This window comes from Rhinolophus sinicus, linkage group LG03 (assembly GCF_036562045.2).
Source record: "Rhinolophus sinicus isolate RSC01 linkage group LG03, ASM3656204v1, whole genome shotgun sequence".
In the NCBI taxonomy this organism is placed as follows: Eukaryota; Metazoa; Chordata; class Mammalia; order Chiroptera; family Rhinolophidae; genus Rhinolophus; species Rhinolophus sinicus.
The window spans coordinates 175,346,138-175,370,348 of NC_133753.1; the positions used below are offsets into that span (position 1 = coordinate 175,346,138).

The 24,211-nt window shown below is 40.3% G+C and overlaps 2 protein-coding genes and 2 long non-coding RNA genes across 10 annotated transcripts in view; 1 reads left to right on the top strand and 3 right to left on the bottom strand.

The window, feature by feature from the left end:
- The window catches only part of LOC141570719 (uncharacterized), a 29,145-nt gene extending 28,704 nt beyond the window's left edge, over nt 1-441 (bottom strand). For both annotated transcript variants that reach the window (XR_012495164.1, XR_012495163.1), the window contains exon 1: nt 48-441. This is a non-coding gene — a long non-coding RNA (uncharacterized LOC141570719). The remainder of the gene's footprint in view (nt 1-47) is intronic.
- Nucleotides 1-1,474, top strand: part of CPLANE1 (ciliogenesis and planar polarity effector complex subunit 1) — a 95,299-nt gene extending 93,825 nt beyond the window's left edge. For 3 of the 4 annotated variants that reach the window (XM_074328987.1, XM_074328988.1, XM_074328989.1), the window contains exons 52-53: nt 436-614; nt 1,010-1,474. In XM_074328987.1, the coding sequence (XP_074185088.1) occupies nt 436-614; nt 1,010-1,183 (353 nt within the window). In that variant the 3' untranslated portion in view covers nt 1,184-1,474. Of the gene's footprint in view, nt 1-435; nt 615-865; nt 924-1,009 lie in introns of all 4 variants that reach the window. The other variant, XM_074328990.1, reaches the window with a different exon arrangement.
- Nucleotides 549-6,141, bottom strand: LOC141570720 (uncharacterized). The gene is made up of 3 exons (XR_012495165.1): nt 5,895-6,141; nt 1,463-1,539; nt 549-685 (listed from the first exon to the last, which is right to left on the bottom strand). It is a non-coding gene; the product is annotated as an uncharacterized LOC141570720 (long non-coding RNA).
- A 14,565-nt stretch (nt 6,142-20,706) lies between these two features.
- The window catches only part of NIPBL (NIPBL cohesin loading factor), a 188,307-nt gene continuing 184,802 nt past the window's right edge, over nt 20,707-24,211 (bottom strand). For 2 of the 3 annotated variants that reach the window (XM_019737211.2, XM_074328993.1), the window contains 2 exons: nt 22,249-22,437; nt 20,707-21,686 (listed from right to left, as the gene is read on the bottom strand). In XM_019737211.2, coding sequence (XP_019592770.2) covers nt 21,321-21,686; nt 22,249-22,437 — 555 coding nt within the window. In that variant the 3' untranslated portion in view covers nt 20,707-21,320. Of the gene's footprint in view, nt 21,687-22,207; nt 22,438-24,211 lie in introns of all 3 variants that reach the window. The other variant, XM_019737212.2, reaches the window with a different exon arrangement.

Genomic DNA, 24,211 nt, shown 5'->3' on the forward strand with positions numbered 1-24,211 from the left:
TCCTCAGTAAGGAGGGAGAGGGCCTAGTGTGCCGTCACTGCACTTACCCTGATGCCTGTGCCAAAGGCCGATTGCAGGCGTTGAGCCGGAGGGAAGATGCCTCAAGCATCACTCCCAGGACGCCGCCACGAGACTTTCCACAGCGTTCCCCCAGCTTTGAAGCTGGGACTTCTCCACAGTTCTGTTCAGTCGCCTCGCCTCCCTGGACTCCTGTCCTAGGGGCTAATTACCATTACTTTTAAAATCAAAAGAGGTGGCCAGAATTGAATTTCCTTGTCTCACATTGACAGAACAGGAATTGTTAGAACTCTAAAGTGAACTATATCCAGACCTTGTGATTCAAATATTACGTAAAATGTGACTGCCTTGGATTTGATGATAAGTCACAATGAATGACTCTGTGCCAATGTGTGCTTTGTTCTTTTCCCTCAAAAGGCTCTCCTGCGCCATGTCATACCCTGAAGCGTACAAAGCAGCATGGAGGTGCTGGGCTTGCACCTCCAACTCAGCAGGTGTGTGTCGAGTACGAGAGAGAAGAGACTGTAGTGAGTCCCTGGATGTTACCTTCAGAGATCCAGAAGATTCTTCACGAGAGTCACAGTTCTCTACTACAGGTAAGCGCTGTTCCGGATTTCAGTTGGCCTAGTGATTCCTCTGGGTTCTTCAGTGTTGTTTTGTTTTTTGCCTGGGGTGGGGGATGGAATATAGAGATACTGAGATTGTTAGGTCAGTTTGGAATAGTGAGTCAAAGCAACGGCAGTTTTGGCTGAATACTCCAGTAACTTTCTTTCAGAATTTTCTTTTTAACTAAAAACAAACAAACAACACACACACACAAATGTAAGAACAGATCATTGTCCTACAGGTAGAAAAACCCATTCTGTCCACTCTTCAGACCTGGTGCCAGCACCTCGATATTGCAGGTGAGACCCAGCTCATGGCCGGGCACCCACAGCCCTGGTTCCCTTCCTATTTCCTTCACCATTTCCTGTCTTTCTCAATTTGACAGGACTTGTCACCCACTGAAGACGAGCCTGAGGCCCCTCTCCGGGCGGGCGGCCCAGACAGCGTGTCTGAGAGCAGTGGCAGCCTCCTCAGCCAGCTGGACTGGAACGCCATTGAGGACATGGTCGCCAGCGTGGATGACAGGAGCCCGTCCATCCCCGGGGCCCTGGACCTGTAAGGCCTCAATGTCACTGGTGCCAAGCCAAGGCCAGCACCTCAGGGATGTGTTCCTGAAAGATGTGGGTTTACAGGAGAGAAGCAGTGAAAGAAGTGATGTGAACTAACCACCTGCAGCCATATTGTTACCTGGATTGGTCATTTCAAGAGGGAAAAGAAATAGTTCTCAATAACTTTGCCTTCATGGGAAAGGGTTGTTTAACAGTAGATGTATTATATGTGTTTGCATTTGACTTATCTTTAGGTATTATTTTTTAAATGATGAAAAAATAAATTGTACCTTTCAGTAAAACTCTTCTGTCTTGCCTCTTCCTTTAGTACCCCTTGAGTTTGAGGAAAAACTTTCTGTGGGTTAACCTGATAGGAAAAAGAAAGAAAATCACAATCTTACCTGAGACACTGAATAATGAACTCCATTTTAAAACATATCCCAAAATTCACCTGGCTTGGTCTAGGCGTACCAACCACCTTTCACCAATCCTGAGCTTCTAAAGAAAAGTTTTATGGAGGCCAGATCTTCTGTTCTCGGCCCTGTAACCCGAAAAGCTACAGAGGAAGAACCAGGGATGGATGCTGTAGGTGGAAAAGAAAGGGAATGACTCCTGGCTTTAGAAGGATCAGGTTAACTTTGTAAAAACCATGGTGCCAAAGGACTTCCAGTCAAGGTGGTGGAGCAGGTAAACACTGCTCGCCTGCCTCTTCCTGTGACCATATCAAAATTACAACTAAATTATAAAACAGCCTTCATTGAGAACCACCTGAAGACTAGATAATCAGAAGCCTTATAATAAGGATATAAAGCAGCAACTACATAGACAGTGGTAGGAGAGGCAGAATGGGCAGGTCCCACACCCACAGTGTGGCGATTAAATTGGGAGGGAAATCTAGGGGTTGGAGGTCCCCCTGAGGAGTAAAGGGACCCAACCCCACACTGGGCTCCCCAGGCCTGGTCTCCTGTGCCTGGGAAAGGAGTCCCCACTACATCTGGTTGTGGAAACCAGCAGGGATTGCATCTGAGTGAGATGGAGCGCTGTTGGAGACCTAAGAGCTGCAGGAATAAAGGGCCCACACACAGGCTCACTCACTCTGGGCTCCAGCACAGAGGCAGCAGCTCAGAAAGCACAAGGAACACATGGGGAAGAATTAAATTGATGAGCTTTAAGGGCGAGGGCTGAAGGGGCAAAACAGCCATCTACAGGGATGGAAGTGCTGGCTGGCACCATTGTTCCTTTGAGACCACCCACCACCCAGCCAGCCCAGCACAGGCAGGCGCCAAACCTGGCTAACACTGTTCGTCCGTCCTGGTGATTCCCTGCGATCCTACCCACCCAACTCATGCACCTGTCCAAACCCCTTCCAGTGGCTCCTCCATACAAGTAGCCTGTCTCAGCTGGCACTGCGAACTTTCCTAAAATCTCAAAAGGTCCACGAGCACTAAACAAGCAGCAGGTGCCCTCGGTGTGCCCCGTACCTCTTGCTAACCTACTCCAAACCTGGCACAAGCAGTGACCGATCTCAGTTTGCACTGTAACTCCCATCAGGTAGCCCTAAGCCGGCATAAGCAGTGGCTAGTCTTGGCTTGGGACATAGCCTCTACGTGGCAACAAACATGGCACAAATAGCAGCTGACCTCAGCTCACATCATGGTGCCTACCAAAGGGTTCCAAGCCAGGCACTAGTGGCAGCCAACCTTGGTTCACAAAATAATCTCTTCCAATTGCCTGTAAGCCCAGTACAAGTGGCAACCAACTGCAGATCACTCTGTAGTTCCTACCAGATGACCCCGAGCCAGGCACAAGTGGTGGCTGACCTTGACCTGCACCAGAGCCCGTCCAAAGAGGCTCCAGAACCAACACACCTGGTGGCCACACCAGAGCACCACCCAACCAGCTCCACAAACCACACACCCAAAGGGAGGCTGGCACTAGAGCCCCGCTAAAGTGACTCCTATTCCGTGGGGTCAGCCCCTGCACATTAGCTTGTCCAATGTAGTCACAATCAGTCCTCATAGCCAGTCAGCTCGAGGGTCAATCCCACCTCCTGACATGCTAATAGCAATCAAGGTTAAACTACAAGAGTAGGGCACATACAACCCACACAAAAGACACCTCTGGAGCACCTGGATCTGGTGACCAGGGAGACTGTGCCACTGCCCCACAGGTCACCTACTACATAAGGCCACTCTTCCAAGACCAAGAGATACAGCAGATCTACCTACTACATAGAAATAAACACGGAGTCAGCTGAAATGAGACAAAGGAACATGTCCCCAATGAAAGAACAAGAGAAAACTCCAAAAAAAGAACTAAACAAAATGGAGACAAGCATTCCACCAGATGCAGATTTCAAAACACTGGTCATAAGGGTGCTCAATGAACTTAGGGGAAGAATAGATGAACTCAGAACTTCAACAAAGAGATAGGAAACAAACAAACAAACAAAAAAACTAGTCAGAAATGAAGAATAAACTTAAATGAAGAATATATTAGAGGGAATCAACAGATTAGATGAAGCAGAGGATTGAATCAGCAATATGGAGCACAAGGTAGCAGAAAATACCCAACTGGAACAGCAAAAAGAAAAAAGAATTTAAAAAAAAATGAGAGTTTAAGGGGCCTCTGGGACAACATCAAGCATACCAACATTTGCATTATAGGGGTACCAGAAAGAGAAGAGAGAACAAGGAATTGAAAACATATTTGAAGAAATAATGACAGAAAACTTCCCTAACCTGGTGAAGGAAATAGATATTCAAGACCAGGAAGCTCAGAGAGTCCCAAACAAGATGAACCCAAAGAGGCCAAAACCAAGACACATCATAATTAAAATGCCAAAGATTAAAGACAAAGAGACTCTTAAAAGCAGCAAGAGAGAACAGTTAGTTATCTACAAGGCAGTTCCCCTAGATTGGCAGCTTATTTCTCAGCAGAAACTGCAGGCCAAAGGAATTGGCACAAAATATTCAAAGTGATAAAATGTAAAGACCTAAAAAACAAGATGACTCTACCCAGCAAAGCTATCATTTAGAATTGAAGGACAGATAAAGAGCTTCCCAGACAAGAAAATGCTAAAGGAGTTCATCACCACCCACCCAGAATTACAAGAAATGTTAAAGGGACTTCTTTAAGAAGAAGATAAAAAACATGAATAAGAAAATACAGGAAAGAAAAAATTCTCATTGACAAAGACGAATTCTTAATAAAAACTGGGGATAAAACTATAACGCTAGCACAAAGGTTAAAAGACAAAAGTAGGAAGATCATGTGTAATTACAACAATAAATTAAGGGATACACACACACTCTAAAATATAATGACAAAAACATAAATGTGGAGGAGTGAGTAAAAAGTGTAGTAATTTTAGAATGTGTTTAAACTTAAGCAACCATCAACTTAAAATAGACAGCTATAAAAATAGCTTCTTATATATGAAGCATATAGTTACCACAAACCAAAAATCTGTCAGATATGTACAAGAAATAAAGAGAAAGGAATCCAAACATAACACAATGGAAAGTCATGAACATGAAAGAGAATAAGAAAGGAACAGAGAAATACTATAAAAACAATCAGAAAACAATAGCATGGCAACAACTACATACCCATCAATAACTACTTTAAATGTAAATGGACTAAACGCTCCAATCAAAAGACATAGGATGGCTGAATGGATTAAAAAAAAAAGACCCAAATGGAGTAAAGGGTTTCTGCAATAAGGAGTGTTGGGAAAACTGGACTGACACATGCAAAAGAATGAAACTAGGCCACTTTCTTATACCATATACAAGAAAAAACTTAAAATGGATTAAAGACTTAAACGTAAAACTCAAAACCATTAACGCTCCTAGAAGAAAACATGGTAACCTCTCTGACATTGCTCTGAGTAATGTTTTTTGGATATGTCTCCTTGGGCAAGGGAAACAAAAACCAAAAGTAAACAAATGGGACTACATCAAACTAAAAAGGCTTTGCACAGTAAAGGAAATGATCAACAAAATGAAAAGAACCTACTGAATGGGAAAACATATTTGCCAGTGATACATCCGATAAGGGGATAATAATATCCAAAATATATAAGGAACTCAGAATTTAACAACAAAAAGAACAATCCGTTTATACGCCTGAAACGAAAAAAAAACACCAAAAATAAAAAAAACCCAATCCGATTAAAAAATGGGCGGAGGGCGGGTGTGGCGCGGCGCCAAGAAGGCAGCCACACTTGCTACCGGCGGGGACGGCGGAGCCAGACGGGCCTCAGCGCCCAGCACCGCTGCTCCCAGCACCGCGAGCGCGCACCGCAGGCATCCCGGCCGCCGCTCCTCCGCCTGCTCCGCAGAGAAGGGAAGGTGCGCGAGTGGAGCTCGAAGTCCCGCCAGCCCTTGGCCTCCAAGCAGGAAAGGACGGCACTGAGAAGCGAGCGCGGGGCAGGCCTCCGAGCAGCCTCCGAAGTGCCCACACCTAAGAGACCTGGGGGTGTGGGGGGTGTGGGGGGAGCGACCAAAGGGGAGCAAAAACAAGGGTGCTGCCAAGACCCGGAAAACGACCAAGACTCCAGGGAGGAAACCAAGGGGCAGGCCCAAAACACTGAGGAGGAGGAGGAGGAAGAGGGCATCTCGCAGGATTCCTCGCCAAGGAGCAGTTTCCTTCTGGGATGGGCGACTCCGCTCCCACGCCCCGCCCCCACCCCCAGGCCCACTCGTCCCCGCCACGCACCTGCGTCCTCACCACCACACACAGCACGCAGCACGCCACGGCAGGGCCCTGGTGGCCTGAGCGGGGAGTTTTCCTTTGGTCCCGGTTCCCTGCACGCCCTCACCCACGAGCACGCACTTGCCCTCCTGACAGAGCTCACTGCCCACTTAGCGGCGCTTGGCGCCCCGGGCGTCCCACTCCCTCCGCGGTCGGGACATGGCTGACGGGCTCCTGGTTTGGGGATTCTTCTCCCCGACTCTTCCCTCTGGCTTCCCATTAAGGGGCCTGGGAGGGCTCCCCTGGCCTAAAAAGGGGCCCAAGCCCCACTCACTCTGACAGGCCGCCCCCCCCCCCCCCTTCTGGCGGTGGCAGCAGCAGGTGTGGCCAAGATGCTCCCAACCAACCTGGTCTCAGCAGGTGCGGCCCACGCCCTTCTCTCCCTTCCCCACCTTGCCTAGTCCCTGCACCAGGTTGGACGGCCCCCATGGGGCACAGGATGGAGGGGTTTGAGCCCCTAGCCCCTCTGCTTCCCTCTAGGCCTCGAGGTTGCCCGTTCCTCACATGGGGCACTAACAAGGAGCTAGCCTCGCCTCCTCCCACCCCTGCGCCTCCCCGTTCCCCAAGGTTCTGGTTCCATCTTTCCTCTGTTCACAAACTACCTCTGGACAGTTGTGGTTTTTGTTCAACGTTTCATTCTTAGACATCTGTCATTGCTGCTGCTACCAGCGCCAAATGTTCATCCTCATTGCCACCTGTTCTGCCCACACTCCCCTCCTCCAAGACGTTCTTAGGGGAAGGAGCCTGGGGCAGAGCAGGCTGGGTGACCGACCACCCGTCCCAGGGAGGATGCTGCAGCGGAGTGAGCAGGGGGTCCTGGGTTGGGTGTGTAGGGGGCCGCCTTCTCCCCCTGTTCTGCTGGGGAGGAGGTAGCCATTATTTGTCCCAACCTGGGCCCCTCCCTCTGGTTTCCTAATTGAATTTAAAAAGTACCCTTTTCTGGAAAAACAAAAGTGGGCAGAGGACCTGGATAGACATTCTCCTAAGCGGACATACGCATGGCCAATAGACATATGAAAAGATGCTCAATGTCACTAATCAGAAAAATGCAAATTAAAACCACAATGAGATATCACTTCACACCTGTCAGAATGGTTACTATCAAAAAATCAACAAACAAGTGTTGGTGAGGATGTGGAGAAAAGGGAACCCTCATGCACTTTTGTTGGGATTGCAAATTGGTGTAGCCACTGTGGAAAACAACATGGAGGTTCCTCAAAACTTTTAAAAGAGAAGTACCGTATGACCCAGCATTTATTCCGGGAAATCCAAAATACTAATTAAAAAAGATATATGCATCCTCATGGTCAAATTTCTATCTAATATTTCTCTTCAGCCTGAAGGTCATTAGGATTTCTGACAGTGCAGATCTTCTAGCAATTAATTCTCTCAGGATTCATTGACCGAACTATATCTTCACCCTCATCTTTGAAGGGTATTGTTTGTAGCCTTATTCTCAGGCAAGGTCTTTACTTCTCGGATGGACCTTTCTGGTGTAGGAACTGGATGCCTGGAGCGCTAAGGAGGTGTTAACGAGATCTCTCCACTCTGGCTGGGCTGGGCCTGGAACATTCCCAGAACGCCAACCTCTAGTATCTGCTGTCTGTCGACCTTGTAGTAACTGCTTTCTGGTAGGGCTCGTGCAGTCTTGCACTGAACACGAACCGCTCAGCTGTGGTCCAAGGACTGACAGGGAACCCCCATACAGACATCTGGGGTCCTCTCTCTACAGCTTGCTTTTCTTTTTGCCCTACCGTGCAGATTCCCGCCAGTTACTACCCTCGACTCTGATCTTCGCGTCCTCAGCTCAGTGGGACCACCGGGGTCTGCTCAGGCTCTCGCTCATTATGCCAGAGGCAGGAAAATATCCTTGAGCAGACAGCTAGGTGTTCATGAGACTCACCTCACAAGCCGTCCTTCTCAGGGGGCCACCGTCTTGTGCAGCACGTCGTCCGGTGTCTAAAAGCAGTTGCCTCACATATATTATTTTGTCCAACTTTATGGGTAAGTCAGGTACACCAGTAACTGTCATAGCTTGAAGATGTCTTCAGTTAGTCTCAGTGCGCTATACATCCGTACTACAAACCTGAAAATGAGAAATGAAGGAGGGCAGAGAATATCAGCAGAGGCAGCCTTTGTGTCTAGCTTGACTACGTTCCCACAGTCTTCAAAAAACTGCAATATGATGATTTTGCCTCGTGTGTCTGAACACAGAGGAAATATCCAAATGAATGTGTTTCAGACCCTTCTACTTGAAAGGAAGGACCCAGACTTCATGCCCCCCACACATGGATTAAAAGATGTAGTTTCCATATAGATTTTAAGCACTTCCGTGCTCAGGAACACCACCAATTATGAAATGGGTTCCCCAATTTCTCAAAATTGAATCTTACTTTGCTCACATTATTATTAGAAAATACACAAAATTTAGTAGAGTTTATCACTAAACCAAAACCATACCTGTACATCCTACTCTTTATTCTGGGTGCGTTTGGAATCCGTTAGCAAAGGAAGCTGCCAACTTTTCTCCATCGACGTGGTTTAAAAACACTGACTTCAGCTTTACTTACTTTCTCACTTCAGCACCCACTGCTTCTAGCCTATAGCATATAGTCAATAAATGTTTGATGAACTAATGACAAACCAGTATAGCTCATAACATTTTCCATTTCAATAGTTCAAATAATTATTATGTACCATGCTTTGTGTCCGGCTTACCCTTTCTGCAAGAAATCAAACCTTGGGAGGCTGGATGGCTCAGTTGGTTGGAGCGTGAGCTCTCAGCGGCGGGGCTGCCGGTTCAATTCCCACATGGGATGGTGGGCTGCGCCCCCTGCAACTAAAGATTGAAAATGGCAACTGGACTTGGAGCTGAGCTGCGCCCTTCACAACTAGATTGAGGGAAAACGACTTGGAGCTGATGGGCTCTGGAGAAACACACTGTCCCCCAATATTCCCCAATAAAATTAAAAAAAAAAAAAAGAAATCAAACCTTGGACCTTGCTGAGGAAATAGGAGAAAGGAAACGCACTTAATAATTGTGCAGAAGTTGCTTTGATAGCCCTCCAGAACTCCACTTTCCTCTAAGCATTACTTATACTCGGATCATTCGTGTGTGTTCAGCATCTGGGCTGTGGCCTCATACCATTAAAGAGAACTTGAGGGAAACTAATGCTTTTATTTTCTTAAAGCTATTGAATCTAGAGAACACCTGAGAGAAAAACACCCTGCTAAGGTTGGTTTGTAAGTTGGGAATGAACGACTCAGCCTGTTCCTATACCTGTGGGCCTGGGGCCAATTTCTATGGCAGGAGTGGCCTAGCTGAAGTGAATTTTTTATATTGAATTTTTAAAAAAACAGTGATACTAATTTGAAGAGAAGTATTTAAAATATTCAAAGCCTATTTACTGTGGCCAAGACATGAAAACAACCAAAATGTCCTTCGATAGATGAATGGATAAAGAAGCTGTGGTATATATACACAATGGAATACTATTCGGTGGTAAGAAAAGATGAAATAGGACTATTTGTGATAACATGGATGGATCTTGAGATTATAATGCTAAGTGAAATAAGTCAGACAGAAAAAGCAGAGAACCATATGATTTCACTGGTATGTGGTATATGAACCAAAAACAACAAAAGAACAAGACAAACAAATGAGAAACAAAAACTCATAGACACAGACAATAGTTTAGTGGTTACCAGAGGGTAAGGGGGGTGGGGGGTGGGAGATAAGGGTAAGGGGGATCAAATATATGGTGATGGAAGGAGAACTGACTCTGGGTGGTGAACACACAACAGAATTTATAGATGATGTAATACAGAATTATACACCTGAAATCTATGTAACTTTACTAACAATTGTCACCCCAATAAACTTTAATTAAAAAAAATTCAAAGCCAGTAACTACAAAAACAAACTAATTAAAATTACCTCAGTCTTAAGTATTTCGAAATGGTTCCTAGATGAATAGTATATTGATAAATTATTCCTTCTCTGTCTTAAGACCTGAGTGAAGGGATAATAGAGGAATTTTAAAATGTACCATTCAAGACAAATACAGAGAATTGGTGAGGAGATATTACTGGATGAGAGAAGTAGTAGCAATAAGTGTATGAGGGTAGAGGAAGCCATAATATAATTTGTGTCAAAGAGGATAGTGACGAATAGTAAACTTAAGATTCAGAGCTAAGCAGCACAGAAAGGGGCATGGTGAGATAACCATGGTTGTGTAGAACAGTTGCACGTCCTCATCTCTGCAAACCTTGTACAGAGAACTCCCAGCAGCTCTGCCCCAGGCAGGACTCCAGCTGCCTTCTGATCACCTTAGAGCAGAAGTCAGCAGATCTGGCCCGCTCTTGTTCTTGCAAATAAAGTTTTACTGAAACACAACCTCCCCATCCCTTTACATACTATCTAGTTGCATAGTTGCTACATAGAGCATGACTTGCAAAGCCTAAAATACTTATTTTTTGCACCTTTACAGAAAAAGCTTGCTGATCACTGCCCTGCAGTGGAGCCCAACAGATGAAATCCACACAGACACTCTGAGCTTCAATAAAGTTTTTAGTAGCTTGTTCTAAAACCAGAATGGACAATTAAGCATCACTGCACACACAGGGAAAGCCCGCATCATGAAAAGGAGAAAATTCAAATTAAATAGGCAAAATAATAGAGAAAACAGGTCATGCAGGAAATAAAGGAAATGTTTTTATGGAACTAAAGTTGGAATGGTCATACAATGACAGAGGAAACCCTATTCTCACATTTCCACGAAGTTACTTGTGTTCAAGAGGTTTTATTATTTCTGGTGAGTTACAAGGGTTCAATATCAATCGATTGCCATTGGCAAATAAGTGCAGTACATGTATTAAAAACCAAGTATGTATGTGTTCATCCTCTTCCCTACTGTGGGTACTTGATGGGTGAGGGGCAGCAATTTCTCCTTCAGTGGGCTGAGTAGATTATCTGCTGTGCAGAATACTCTACCTAGCAGATGGATCTCAGGGTCTAGATTTGGGACAGATGGCAGCAAGCTGAACTGTGGTTGCAGGTTCGGGCTACAATATGTTCCCTACTCTGGCTCTACTGACAATAAAGCTGTTCATTTTATCTCAGTCTGTCTGACTCTAGTTTAATTCTAATCAGAACTTAAAGGAGGGAGGAATGTGATTTATCAGTCTTCTTGAGCCTGAATACATGAGGCATTGCCTGTGATTTGAGAGCTCAGGCCTCCAAATGGGAACTGAGAATTCTACTTTTTAATCTGACAGATATGAGATGTTGCATTCATAAAATAAGACCAAGTTACTGTATGAGAAGAACATCAGAGAACAAGAAGAAACTCTTTGAAATTTAAAATACAGCTGAAATTAAAAAACAAATAGAAGAGGGGTTAATATCACAAATTTATAAAAAACTCAACTCCAGAAAAACAAACAACCCAATTAAAAAATGGGCAGAGGACATGAAGAGACATTTTTCTAAAAAGGACATACAGATGGCAAACAGACATATGAAGAAATGCTCAACCTCACTAACCATCAGAGAAATGCAAATAAAAACCACAATGAGATACCACCTCACCCCAGTCAAGATGGCTATCATCAATAAATCAACAAACAACAAGTGCTGGCATGGATGTGGAGAAAAGGGAACGCTGGTGCACTGTTGGTGGGAATGCAGATTGGTGCAGCCACTATGGAAAACAGTATGGAGGTATCTCAAAAACCTGAAAATGGAACTACCTTATGATCCAGCAATCCCACTCCTAGGTGTCTATCCGGAGAAATCCAAAAGTCAAAAATCTTTATGCACCCCTATGTTTATTGCAGCACTATACACAATAGCCAAGACATGGAAACAACCGAAATGCCCATCGGTAGATGACTGGATTAAGAAACTGTGGTACATTTATACAATGGAGTATTACGCAGCCATAAAGAAGAAAGAAATCTTACCATTTGCAACAACATGGATGGACCTAGAGAACATTATGTTAAGTGAAATAAGTCAGACAGAGAAAGACAAATACCGTATGATCTCACTTATATGCAGAATCTAAAGAAAAGAATAAGTGAATGAACTAATCAGAGACAGTTTTGGAAACATGGAGGAAAAACTGAGGGTTGCTAGAGGGGCGGAGGGGTGGGGATAAGGGGAAGGTGAGAGTTTTAGAAAATAGTCGGTAACCACAAGATGGCCATGGGGTTTTGAAAACTAATTTGGGGAACGTACAGAGGGATAGTGGATGGGGGGAGGAGGGTTCACACAGTGTGAGGGATATAAATGATAAACGTCTAAGTTTTGCTTTGTCTTGTGCACCTGAAACTAATAAAAAAAAACAAATAGAAGATTTAGAAGATAAAGTTGAAAAACTCAAAGACAGAGCCAAACAACTGACTGACCGACCAAACAAACAAATGAGAAAAAAACATAACTGAGAAGATCAGTCTAGGAAGAATATCTGACTAACAGAAATCACAGAAAATAAAGAAACTAAGGAGGGAGGAATTACCAAAGAAAATTCTTCATAGCTAAGGACACATTAAAAGTTTAAAAGTCTATATTACATGCCTGCAAAGTGAATTTTTACAAAGAGATCCATTAAGGACCAACATGGTTGAAAGTTTAGAATATGAGAAATACAGAAAATTTCCTAAATATTTTCCAAGGGAAAACTTTCATCTTAGAATTCTAGTCCCAGCTATCAATCAGTTTGAGGTGAGAATAAAGACATTTTCAGACATCTAATGGTTCAAAAGGTTTGTTCCTATGTGTCCATTCTTACGAAGTTACTGCAGGATTTACTAAAGCAAACTGAATATTTTTAAGCAAAAGGAAGAAGGCATGGGTTCCAGACACAGGTTCTGGATCCAACCAGAAGAAAAGTCTGGTACAATGCCTTTGAAGAAGTCCTGAAAAATCAGTCCAGATTGGTGCAAAAGTAACGGTTCCAAGGAGTTTCTTGATGTAGCAATTGTATGTGTGCGTGTGTGTGGGGGGGTAGGGGTGGGGGAGAGAGGGGTGGTGGTGGTGGGGGCTGGCAAGGGGGAGAGATTCAAACTAAGGAATGATATGAAAGAACACTCCAAAAAATTTAAAGATTTCTATGTGGAAATTGTATGAGTAAAAAAGCAACGCAATTTTACTAAAGGAAAACCGACTATAGAAGAAAGGGAATACACTCATAGTACACTAAATGATGGCTCTGACTGAACACTATTTACATAGTTTTATATTCATAAGTGCTCATTGAATATAGTGATGCCCATACTGGAAGGAGAAGGGAAGAGTGTAAGAGCCAAGTCCTTATTTAAGTCATACATAAGTCAATAGATCATTAATATAATTCAATATATAAGGTCTAGAATTAATAAATTATAACAGTAATTTGGATTTACAGAAATATGGATATAACTACCCAAAGAGCTAAAAGTGGTATCCTATATGAACAAGGGCTTATTTCTTTAAACTTAATTAGGAACATTAAACTACTAAATAATAGAAAGTTTATTAGCATGTTAAAAGCCTGTCTCACTAAAATTTTTATCTTGGAATTACTCTGAATTGTATAAATGGCAGGATTTTAAAGATTCAATTGACAGTTTTAAGCTGTGCAGAAATCCACCATGACGATGTTTCCCCTTTTTGTAGTCACATCTTTTGATTCCTTTCCTTGCTTCAAATCATGGTCATTCCTCATGGGCCGTCCTCAGATGAACCAAGGGATAAATCATGTTGTCTTCTACGTGGATACCTACCCAGGAAGACTTGACTCACTCACCAAAACTTACTAAGAAAATTCATACCTGTTTTCTCCGTATTACAATTTAAATCAAAGCCAACCAAAGTTGTGTGATCACTTCGAACGCCCTAACCAGTCCTACGAATGAGGATACTTCTTCCATTTACCACCCAGACCAAGGTGCCATCATCTTTCACCTGGACCATCTGGGATCCCCCCAATCACTGCATACATTGTAGCTCGGGATCTATTAAAAATGCCAATCTGATTTCACAAATGCAAATCCTTACTTCACTCCCACCCATCTTAGTATCTTTAATGGTCGCAGGACTTCCTTAACATGGCCTACGAAAGCAGGATTTGGCCCACCTGTTTCGTCAGCTTCATCCTTCTACTCTCATTTGTTTCCTGCCATTCATAGGAACTAGAAGCTTCTAAAAGCGATATGCTCTTTACCTCAGGGCCTTTGCACATGCTGTCATCAATCTGCCATTCTCCTTGCATCCTTCGTCTATTTTTTTCTGCAGACTTCAGAGCTCGGCCATCATGTCCCTATGGAACAAACTGCTGGGAGCCATTAAACAAAATCATTTCCCAGTTCTCAATGGTTCAACCAATATTATTTGGTATCTATTATAACTGTTACATGTCAGGCTTTTTCTGAGAATTAGTTTCACTTGGAGCAGGAAGCCTTTTTGATCTCCCCCAGCCCTCCAGACCAGTACAGTACTACATACTGTCGTGATTTCTGTTACTCTTACTTTCAAGCACTCATTTCAACTGTAATTTAATAACCATGTAATTTAATAACCATGTGTGCTTTGTGGTTCATTTCCAGACTCCCCTACTAGAACACAAGCATATTGCCCATGAGCCCATCACAGTGCATTGCTCATAGTAGGCCCTCAGCATTTGCTTAACATTAACTTGTCAAACAATTCAATTTGCAAAGTCAAAACAATGGAACTAATGTCAATACCAAGTGATCTACAAGACAAACTGTTAGTATGACAGGAAAGAAATAATCCAATGTTTCAAGTTCAGGAAAGGAGTGCAGAATGTAGCCTATGATTCTGTGATCTCACCAATGCCAAACTTAACATCTTCACTTTACTAAATAGTTCATTCCGATGGGTCACGCTCTGCACTGTTTCCAGAACCACCAGACTTCAGAAACCCCACGTTCCTTTGTCTGTCATTCCATTATTCCACTTCTGCTCTATGCAGACCTCTGAACCTGGATCCTGCCATTTTCTCCCATCTGGCTCTTCAACTGTACCTCCAACAAACTTGAATCCTGGCTCAATGAAAAATCAGTTTTTGTTGTGCAGCTGAGCACTATGGAGAAAACGAACACAATCATGCAGTTTGGCATCAGCACAATCTCCACATTGCAGCTGGTGAGTGATCTTCCTGAACCCCAACCCCGAGTGTATTTATACCCCATTTAAAGTCCTTCCAAACTTTTGAATGTGGCTATTTAGGCCCTTTATTGTCTGCTTGTCTCCAGCTTCAACACCCAACATTTCAGTACTGTTGTCTCTTCCTGCCCTACCATTCTCCCCCAATGATTCTCATTCCTCAACTCAACCACAATCTGGGTTTTTTCTCATCCTCTCTAAAACTCCTCTCCCTACAGGTTACCATGGGCACCTTGAATGGCAGGGCCGTTTTTCAGTCTTCATCTTACTGTTGCATTTCATATGTTGCTCTGTAGCTCCCTCTTGAAACTCTGTAATCCCTTAGATTCCTCCCATTCTCCTCGCCTCTAATCATTTCTCCTGTCTCCTCCAAAAACTCGTTTTCCTCCCACTGCACTTTAAATGTTGGTAATCTCCAAGGTCTTCCTTTGGCTGTTTTGCTTCCTCCACAGTTTATATGTCGATGAGTCCCAAATGCAGCCTCAGCCCAAACTTCCCCCGGAAGTGTCATGCTTGTGTGTGTTCTCACCTTCTGGACATCACCTAAACAGCCCACAGGTACTCACTCTCAAATGTATTTAAACCTGAACCTGGTCATGCAAAGTAGAGAAACCTGACAGTTACCCTTGATGTCTCTGTCTTCCTTCATCTCACTCAATGGTCAAGTCCTACTTTTGCTTTTTTATTTCCTAAATACATCTGCAATGTCTCCAATGTTCTCTCTATCCCTACTACCATCAGCATCCTAGTTCCCTCTCACCATCTCGGAGACTACTGCATCAGTGTCTTCTTCTTTACACCCTCACATCTATCCTCTACGTAGCAGACAGTGAGCTCTCTTTAATTCATTGCTTCAAGTCCTTCCACTGCCTAGACATTAAAATTTTATACTCCTCCATCCTTCCTTTCTATAGCTTCATCTTTTGATACAGTACCACCCACCCTGGTTCCTCTTCACTGTGCTATCCACACTTTCAGAATGTCATCCCCCATCTCCCCACTTAACCAAACATTCTGCGGATCCAAAAATGCACAAAAGATAATTACAGATTTCTTTAAATAAGTTCCCATATAACATGCTAAGCGATTTTATTTACCAAACTTCGTATTACACTTGTTGCAAAAACACAAGGCTTCAGATTGTCTTCTGACTTCAAAGTTAATCATCTTTTCACCAATCCAAGTTTGTCCTCTACATCAAGCCAGGTAATGTAGAAGATAATTAAAATAAAAAATAGAGCGCATAAAATATTGCATTTTACCTTTTCCATTTATCAAACAGGATAGTAAGTAAGCCTCTCAAAATCTGAGGATATAAAAGTAGATCTTTTGAAAAGATATAAAAGTACATTTAGTCATTAAGTAGTCAACATACATTCCGATCTTAACAGGTGACTGTATAAGGACTTTCCAAATGAAACCTTCCTTGTAAGAACAATTCATCTGGAGATAAGATCCCGAGCGTTGCTCTTGACTCTGGTACTACGTAGGCACGTAACTTGTAGATATCAATTCACCTTTTTGAGCCTGAATTTCACCTTAGAAAAAGGGTTTGGATTAGAAAGGATCTTGTAACCTGTAGTCCATGGATTTCCAAGACAGATCACATATGGAACTGTGGTGGGAGTGACCACAAATCCCTTGGAATTGCATGTAGTTCTGGGTGTGACTCTGTTCAGTTTTTTAGAGAGATATCACGGCTTTCTCAAAGAGGTTCATGAAATGTGGCTAAGAACATCTGGTTAAATGATTTCTCAGCTCCCTCATACTAGATGATTCCATACATATTTTTTGAAATTGGAATGTGTATCCATTATTGGTTTACGTTTCATAACAAACTTAGATTATAATTACTTTCTCCTGTTCTTTGTTCTAGGATCTAAATCTAGTAAGGTTAAGCCCTAAATTGTAACTGTAGGCAAGTTACGATCAAGACAAACTTACACTGCCATTTCTTAGCAGAAGAAAGGTTAACGTCAAGGGTGAGGACACTAGAATTATTTGAACAAAGTAACACAAGATAACTTTTCATTTCTAAGGTTCTAAGTGACTGAGATTAAACAGTGACTGCAAAACATCACAAATACTAAAATAGAGGTAAAATTCCATTCAACAAAAACTAGAATGCCTATAAACTATGTAATAATCAGTCGGTAGCACACGTATTTCAAGCAGTAAGTTAACACACTTTCTGACTAACAGAAAAACTTAAATCAGTGGCTGACCTATTTAAACTTCTGTTCTTTACTTTAGTTCTTCATCTCCAATTGCCTGCTTGGCATTTGCCAACTAATATTCAAAGGATTGTTTCTCACCATCTTTCTGAAAACAGAACCTACCTCTTTACTTCATTATGTCTGTAATAGTTACCTCTGTTCTAGTTATGCAGGCTCAAGAATAATACATGAGTTTGGAAGAGACAATGTCTCTCAAACCTACAATAAATTCAGGTAAGAAAAAATATTACAAACCAGAAAATAACTGTTGTTCCTCTAAAAATCAACCATTTTCTTAAGAATCCAAAGACACTGTTTCATGAAAAATTTGCAAAAAATAAAAGGCATATGAAGAAACCTATGGATTAAGACCTAAAAAAATACATTTTGAGAAAATTGAGAATTTGAACATTTACTGGATATTTGATATCAATATTTAAAGATGACATATTTATAGATGAAATATGTCTAATTTCAGAAAAATAGGAGAAAGAGGAGTGTATGTTGTAACTCAAACAAGCGTGGTCAAAAATTCAGAATGATTGAAACCGATAATAGCTATGTGATGGTTTCTAAGAAAAAAGTTTAAAAAATTCTGATGAGGAAAAAAATTGTGTGCATTACTCTGAGCAAACGAAGCCATATACAAGTGGAGTCTTACACAGGACAGCTGGGTTGGTGGTATTCACTCCGCTGTCACGCAGAACACACCAGGATTTTCGGGTCTCTTGGTCGCTAAACTATGCGAACTGCAATGTTTGGTTGGCGACCTTTCTATCACACTATATTTACATGTAGCTGTTTCTCAGATAGTACCAACAGGACAAGGAGTGCATTTAAAAAAGTCTTCTAATAAATAAAAATTAAACATAAATTTGTATAATAAATATGCTTCCTGTGACAAAAACTAGCTAAGTTTTTGAATGAGCAAAGCAAACAGTGAAAGGCTCAAACAAATAGAAATTTTGTAGAGTAAAATTATCAAGGGTTTAAAGTTACATCATTATTTCCAATCGGTGATCTGACAGGTTTTATATTTGCAAACGCAACGTTATTCCAGTCTACATCAATAGTTCTGAATATGCAGACCACGTGGACTTTCAAATAGCAACCAGAATGAAGTCTGCGCATCTAAAAGTGGCGTGTGGGGGAGGGAGAACCATATACTTTCCCAGTTTACTTCCTAAATGAACTCATAAATTTGCTTGCTGGTTATGAAATCTACATTGGACAAAAAAGTTTCACTTACCTGTATTCATGATAGACTAGTCGTCAAAGATTGTCTGTGTGCTTCAGTTACCTGCTAACAATTCAAATACTCAACATTTGAACAGAGTTACTTTTCTCTAAAAGTTCAAATTTCTCCTACTAGACATGACAAAATTGTGTTTTCTGCTTGTATTTTGCTATGTATTTTTTTTTAAAACTACCAATTCTTTGTCAAAATAATAATAATTTAAATAAGAAAATACTAAAATTTCCTATTAATAGAGATACTTGGAAATTTTTATATAAATGTGACATCTTTTCAATACAAGTCATTAAAAATGATATGGCTTACTACAGTTATCAACAAATTATAGATTAAGATTGGACTTTATAAATCTCCAATATACTTGAAGTTTGGTTTGGTATATTTGACTGGCAAGGCCTTAACTTAATTTTGTGTTAAGGCCTAAAAAGTCGTATTTGAGAAATCTACTTTTGAAAACTTTGGTTTGTGTATTTAAAAGTTAAGGCTTATGAGTTGTATCAACATTTGGCTTATATTTATAGCTAAAACAATACTGGACCTTAGGACATATGGAAAATTCTTAAACACAGAAAATTCACCTGTTGCCATCATTTATGACAGCCTTACTAATGAGTCCCTGCTTCCTAATGCTCACTCTAGGAACCTAAGGTACATACACTTCAAGAATCCTTTAGGAACTGGTTTACTTTCAACAAGGATCTTCGCACTAATGCTTGTTTTCAATTAGCTTAGAGTACTAAGATGCAATTACTCCAATTTCAAATTTAAATCCCTATTACAACATTTACAAGCAAATTACTGACTCCTTCTGAGCCTCAGTTTTCCTTATCCACAAAATAGGGAAACAATATTTAACTAGCAGAAGTTTTTGAAAGAATTAAGTGACAGCACACATTAAATGTTAGGCTCATGGCATTCCAAATTGGCTTTTTTTAACCCACATCTTTATTCTTTCATATTCTATATGCTGGATGTATAGTCTTATATTTCTTCTAACTGGTATTTCACATTTTGATAAATCATGCTGTTTTTATAAGCCACCGCCAATCCTTTGCTGATAAAATAAACTCCAAGGGGGAAAAAATCCAATCTTGTTTTGTCCCACAGAGTTCACAGTAAGAAGGAAGAGGAAACATGCAATTAAGTGGAAGAAAAAAAGAGAAAACATTTCCTTCAAGAAACTGTTCTGAAAGCATTCCACATAGGAAATAGATCCTGAAATTATTTTCATCGTGGTTTAATAGGTGTTCACAGAGGTATTTGTGGCAATGTCACTCTTCCTCACAAAGTGAATATCTATCTTCATTTATTGGCCAATTTCATAAAACTTAACATTCTAGAGGTCAATTTTTAAAACCTGACTTAAAAATAAGTGCACATTTTTTAAAAGATTTAAGTTTGAAGCAAACCTTATCTCCCGTAGATTTTAGGCATTACTAATCCTGAGCATTAAATATGCAAATGTAAATCAATTAAATACCCACCTCCCCATTTGTAGTACAAACAGATAAAAGACAACTGCTCCCAAAAGATGTATAAAACATTTAAAATAGAAAATGAATTAAACATCTCAACTAGTAAAATTACTCCTTTTCCAGTATTAAAAAATAACTTGCGAAAATGTAATATAATTACTAAGTGTCATTCTCGTTTCAACTATATTTCTAAAATAACACATGGAATTCTTTTAACGAAGAGAACTGCTAGTTTCCCAAAATAGTATGATTGTTACCTTTCCCCAAGATTGTTATTCCCCCCCACCCCAGGTTTAAAAAATAAATATTACCATCATGACATCACTAGAAAGAAATTGAAGCATACAAGGAATAAACTATAGTTTCTTTTTATATCAAAATGTACTCTTGAAAATGTGTTTGGCACAGTGCTAAATCATATATAGTTAATACTAAATATTGCAGGATACAATAAAACCCTGGAGTTAATTGTTTACACCCTCTTATGGGAATGAAAATAATAGATACCAATTATTCAGCCTATACAAACTGTATAAACAATATTTTGTTTTGCTTTGAAAACCAGTGATATAATAAATTTTACATAAAAGACTGCAAAATAATATAAATGGATTTAAACAGATCTTTACAATAAGAAATTCAAATGGAAACAGACAAGTAACAAAGAGAAGTAAAAAAATTTATTGCAGTATTCGCTCCACCAGATTGCCTGGGGATCCCTTTTCTTGTATTGTTTTCAGGGTGACCTAATACATCAAAATCTACATTTACAAAAACTCCTTCTGTAGATAGGTCATAGATACTGCATGCTTTTTTTTTTTTCAACAGAATAAATTATATATCCAGGAGATTCTGCCATTTTACAGCCTGGAAAAAACAATGCTTCCCTGGAAACTGGGCTAAGCTAAAGAAAGCCATCCGCTGCTAGGTTAAACTCCAAGAACACTTTATTAAGAACATTAACAGACTAATTTCCAACATTCACGTGTTTATTTTTTAAACAGAAAGTTTTTTTCCAAGATATAAACAATTTTTGTTAAACTATAATACAGTGGGAGTAAAAATGAACTGAGAATCTGTTTCTGCTGCACAACAGCGAAGGGAGCTCCCACAAAAATGTTTGCCCAACATTTCCTCCTTTTGTTCCTGCATCCCAGGTTCCATTCTTACTCTTCATAAAACTGATTTTTTTTTTTTTGCCAGAATGTTGATATTTCAAGTTTTTCTGCCTTTAAAAAAAATCCTGTAAATTTGGCTGCATGTACAAATTCATTAGCTGGAAGTCCCATCCTTGGCGGCATACAGGGATCGTAAAGTCTGAACAACTTTATTAGTCAGCTTATTAGCACTCGTTAGAGCAATCTTTTTGTAAATAATGTCTGACTCTTTAATAGTGTCTACCCAAGGCACCAGTTTGCGGCCATCACGGCGCTTAGCCTCAGTCCAGGAGCCACTGTAGGAGCCTGCCATCCACTGAACACTGAAGCCATTGCTGGTTTTCTGTACTACTCTTGCAATTTGTGGTCGATCTTTGTACTTTGGACAGCAAATAGCGATGACATCCATGACATCAACACTTTCATTCATCTGTGCTGCCAACTCCGTAGAGTCTGAATTTCGTTTTGACCTTCTCAATGACTAAAACATTGGGAGGGGGGAAAAAAGACCAAGTGTTACACAAAAGAATTTTAGTGAAATTATTGTTTTTATTGCTTTTAATCCCTTGACGCCGGGAGTTGGGATTTCCCAGCACACTTCCATTGCCGGCAATGAGACGCACCGTGACCGCCAGCGCCAAGGGGTTAACATATACTTGTAAAACCATATAACTCTTAATTTGTACCCGTGTTTTTACTCTTATTGATATATAAAATTATATATACATATGAACCATAAAGCTACATAAAACTTAGCAACAATAAAAAAGGATAACACACATTAATACAATCCAGAGAAAAATTAATAACCCTTTATGCTGGATAAATCTCATTTCTGTTTTTTTCTTTTTTATTGTCTTTTATGTTAAACTTTCTACAAAAGGATGTATAAATGGTTAAGTAGAGAATCTCTATCTACAAAATGTTTTCTCTCATAAGTATTACATTACTTGGTGTACATTTAAAAGACTGACATATATAAGCACATAAAAATCATTTTACGTAATACGCTGCGAAATACGTTGACTCCTCCTCCGCCTCACCCCTGAAGTGCCTCCTCCTCTATCCTCCCCATCACTTTCATCATCTTCTGTCTCTGCCGCTGCATTATTTTTAGGGCTGCCTCCTCCAAGCAGCGAGGTAATTGCTTTGTTCCGAGCGTTTGTGCTAGCTGACACCTCCCCTTCTTCCTCTTCTTCATCAGGGTCCAGATGTTCCATGAGAAGTTTGAACTACAAGAATTAGATATTTAGAATTTTAAGTTAAGCATACTTTAAGTTAAGTATTTCAAACAAGACTGTCAAATCCCTCCATGTTTCCTTTTCTTTAAATTTTTTTTTCCTTAAATATTTTCTATGGCAGTAGTTTGGGTGTGGGTGAAATAGACATGAGCTATTGTCCAAGTTAGGCTGACAAACATTGTCTGTAAAGAGCCAGACAGTATTTGGCTTTGCAGGTTCTACAGTCTCTCTCACGACTACACATCTCAGCCATTGTGGTGTGAAAGCAGCTCTACACAATACATAAATGAATGGGCATGGGTGTTTCAACTGAACTTCATTTTATTTACAAAAACACGCCAGATTTGGCCCATAAGGAGGAAGTTGCTGATGCTGGTAAAAGGTATCAAAAGCAACCAGGTGATTAACAATTGATAGACATTTTTAAATTTTCTGCCTTCTTTGTGTTCTGTCAAGATAAGAGCATACTGTGTTTCCCTGAAAATAAGACCTAGCCGGACAATCAGTTCTAATGTGTCTTTTGGAGCAAAAATTAAGACCAGGTCTTTTACTATATAATGTAATGTAATGTAATGTAATGTAATGTAATGTAATGTAGTGTAATATAATACCTGGTCTTATTTTACTATAAGACTGGGTCTTACGTAATATAAGACTGGATCTTATATTAATTTTTGCTCCAAAAGGCACATTAGAGCTGACTGACCGGCTAGGTCTTATTTTGGGGGAAACAGGGTACAAGAGGAAGCAAAGGATGTTGAATAATTTTAAATGAGAAATAAAATAATTTTCAACTTTAAAGGTTTGCAGTCTACGAATAATATAAAAACATTGTGTAGGTTTCATTCTGGATCAAAAAAATTGTTATTAGTTATGTTCTGCTATCTGCTTTAAAAAGATTCATTTTTATTTTTTAAGACAGTCTTTAACAACATTTATAACATTAAAAAATCTAATTGCAGTGAAATATATAGAACATAAAATTTACCATTTTAATTATTTAAAGTGTCAATTCAATGGCATTAAGTATATTCACAATATTGTGCAACCATTACCATTGTCAGTCCCAAAACTTTATCATTAACAGAAATTCATTCTGTACCCATTCAATAACTCCCCATTACTCCCACCCCTCAGCTCCTGGTAACCTCTATTCTATTTTGTCTTTATAAATTTGCCTATCCTTAAAGATATTTTAAAAGCATATTTTATACGTATATACATTCACATTCTTGTTGAGTATATATAGAGACAAATATATATGTATGTATATATGTACACACACACTCTCTCTCTCCCTCTCTCCCTGTCTCACACACACTTGCATTACTTCTGTAAGAACACGTGAAAAAGTAGTAGTAATATTGATTGCCAGAAAGGAGAGGAACAGAATGGCTCAAGAGGGTAGAAAGATAACTTTTCACCGTTTTTATGAAATTTAAACTATGTAATAATCCATTGAATAAAAAATATATATATAAATGGGCATGGCTTTTTCCTAAAATTTGCCTAAAAAACTTTCATTTTTGCTAAAATAAAATTAGTGGTAGGCTGGCATTTTCTAAGAAAAAATAATTATGATACAATGGGTGAAATGGGAAAGCAAGCTGAAAGTCATTCCTTGGAAAGCAAGGTTAAAGTAATTCCTTATAACTACAGAGAGAAAAATTTTGATAGTTCATGAAGCTTACCTTCAATGTAAAGGAGGGTAACCAACTCCCTCCCCAAATTTACTTTTCACAAAAGCTATTAGAAGGAAATATAT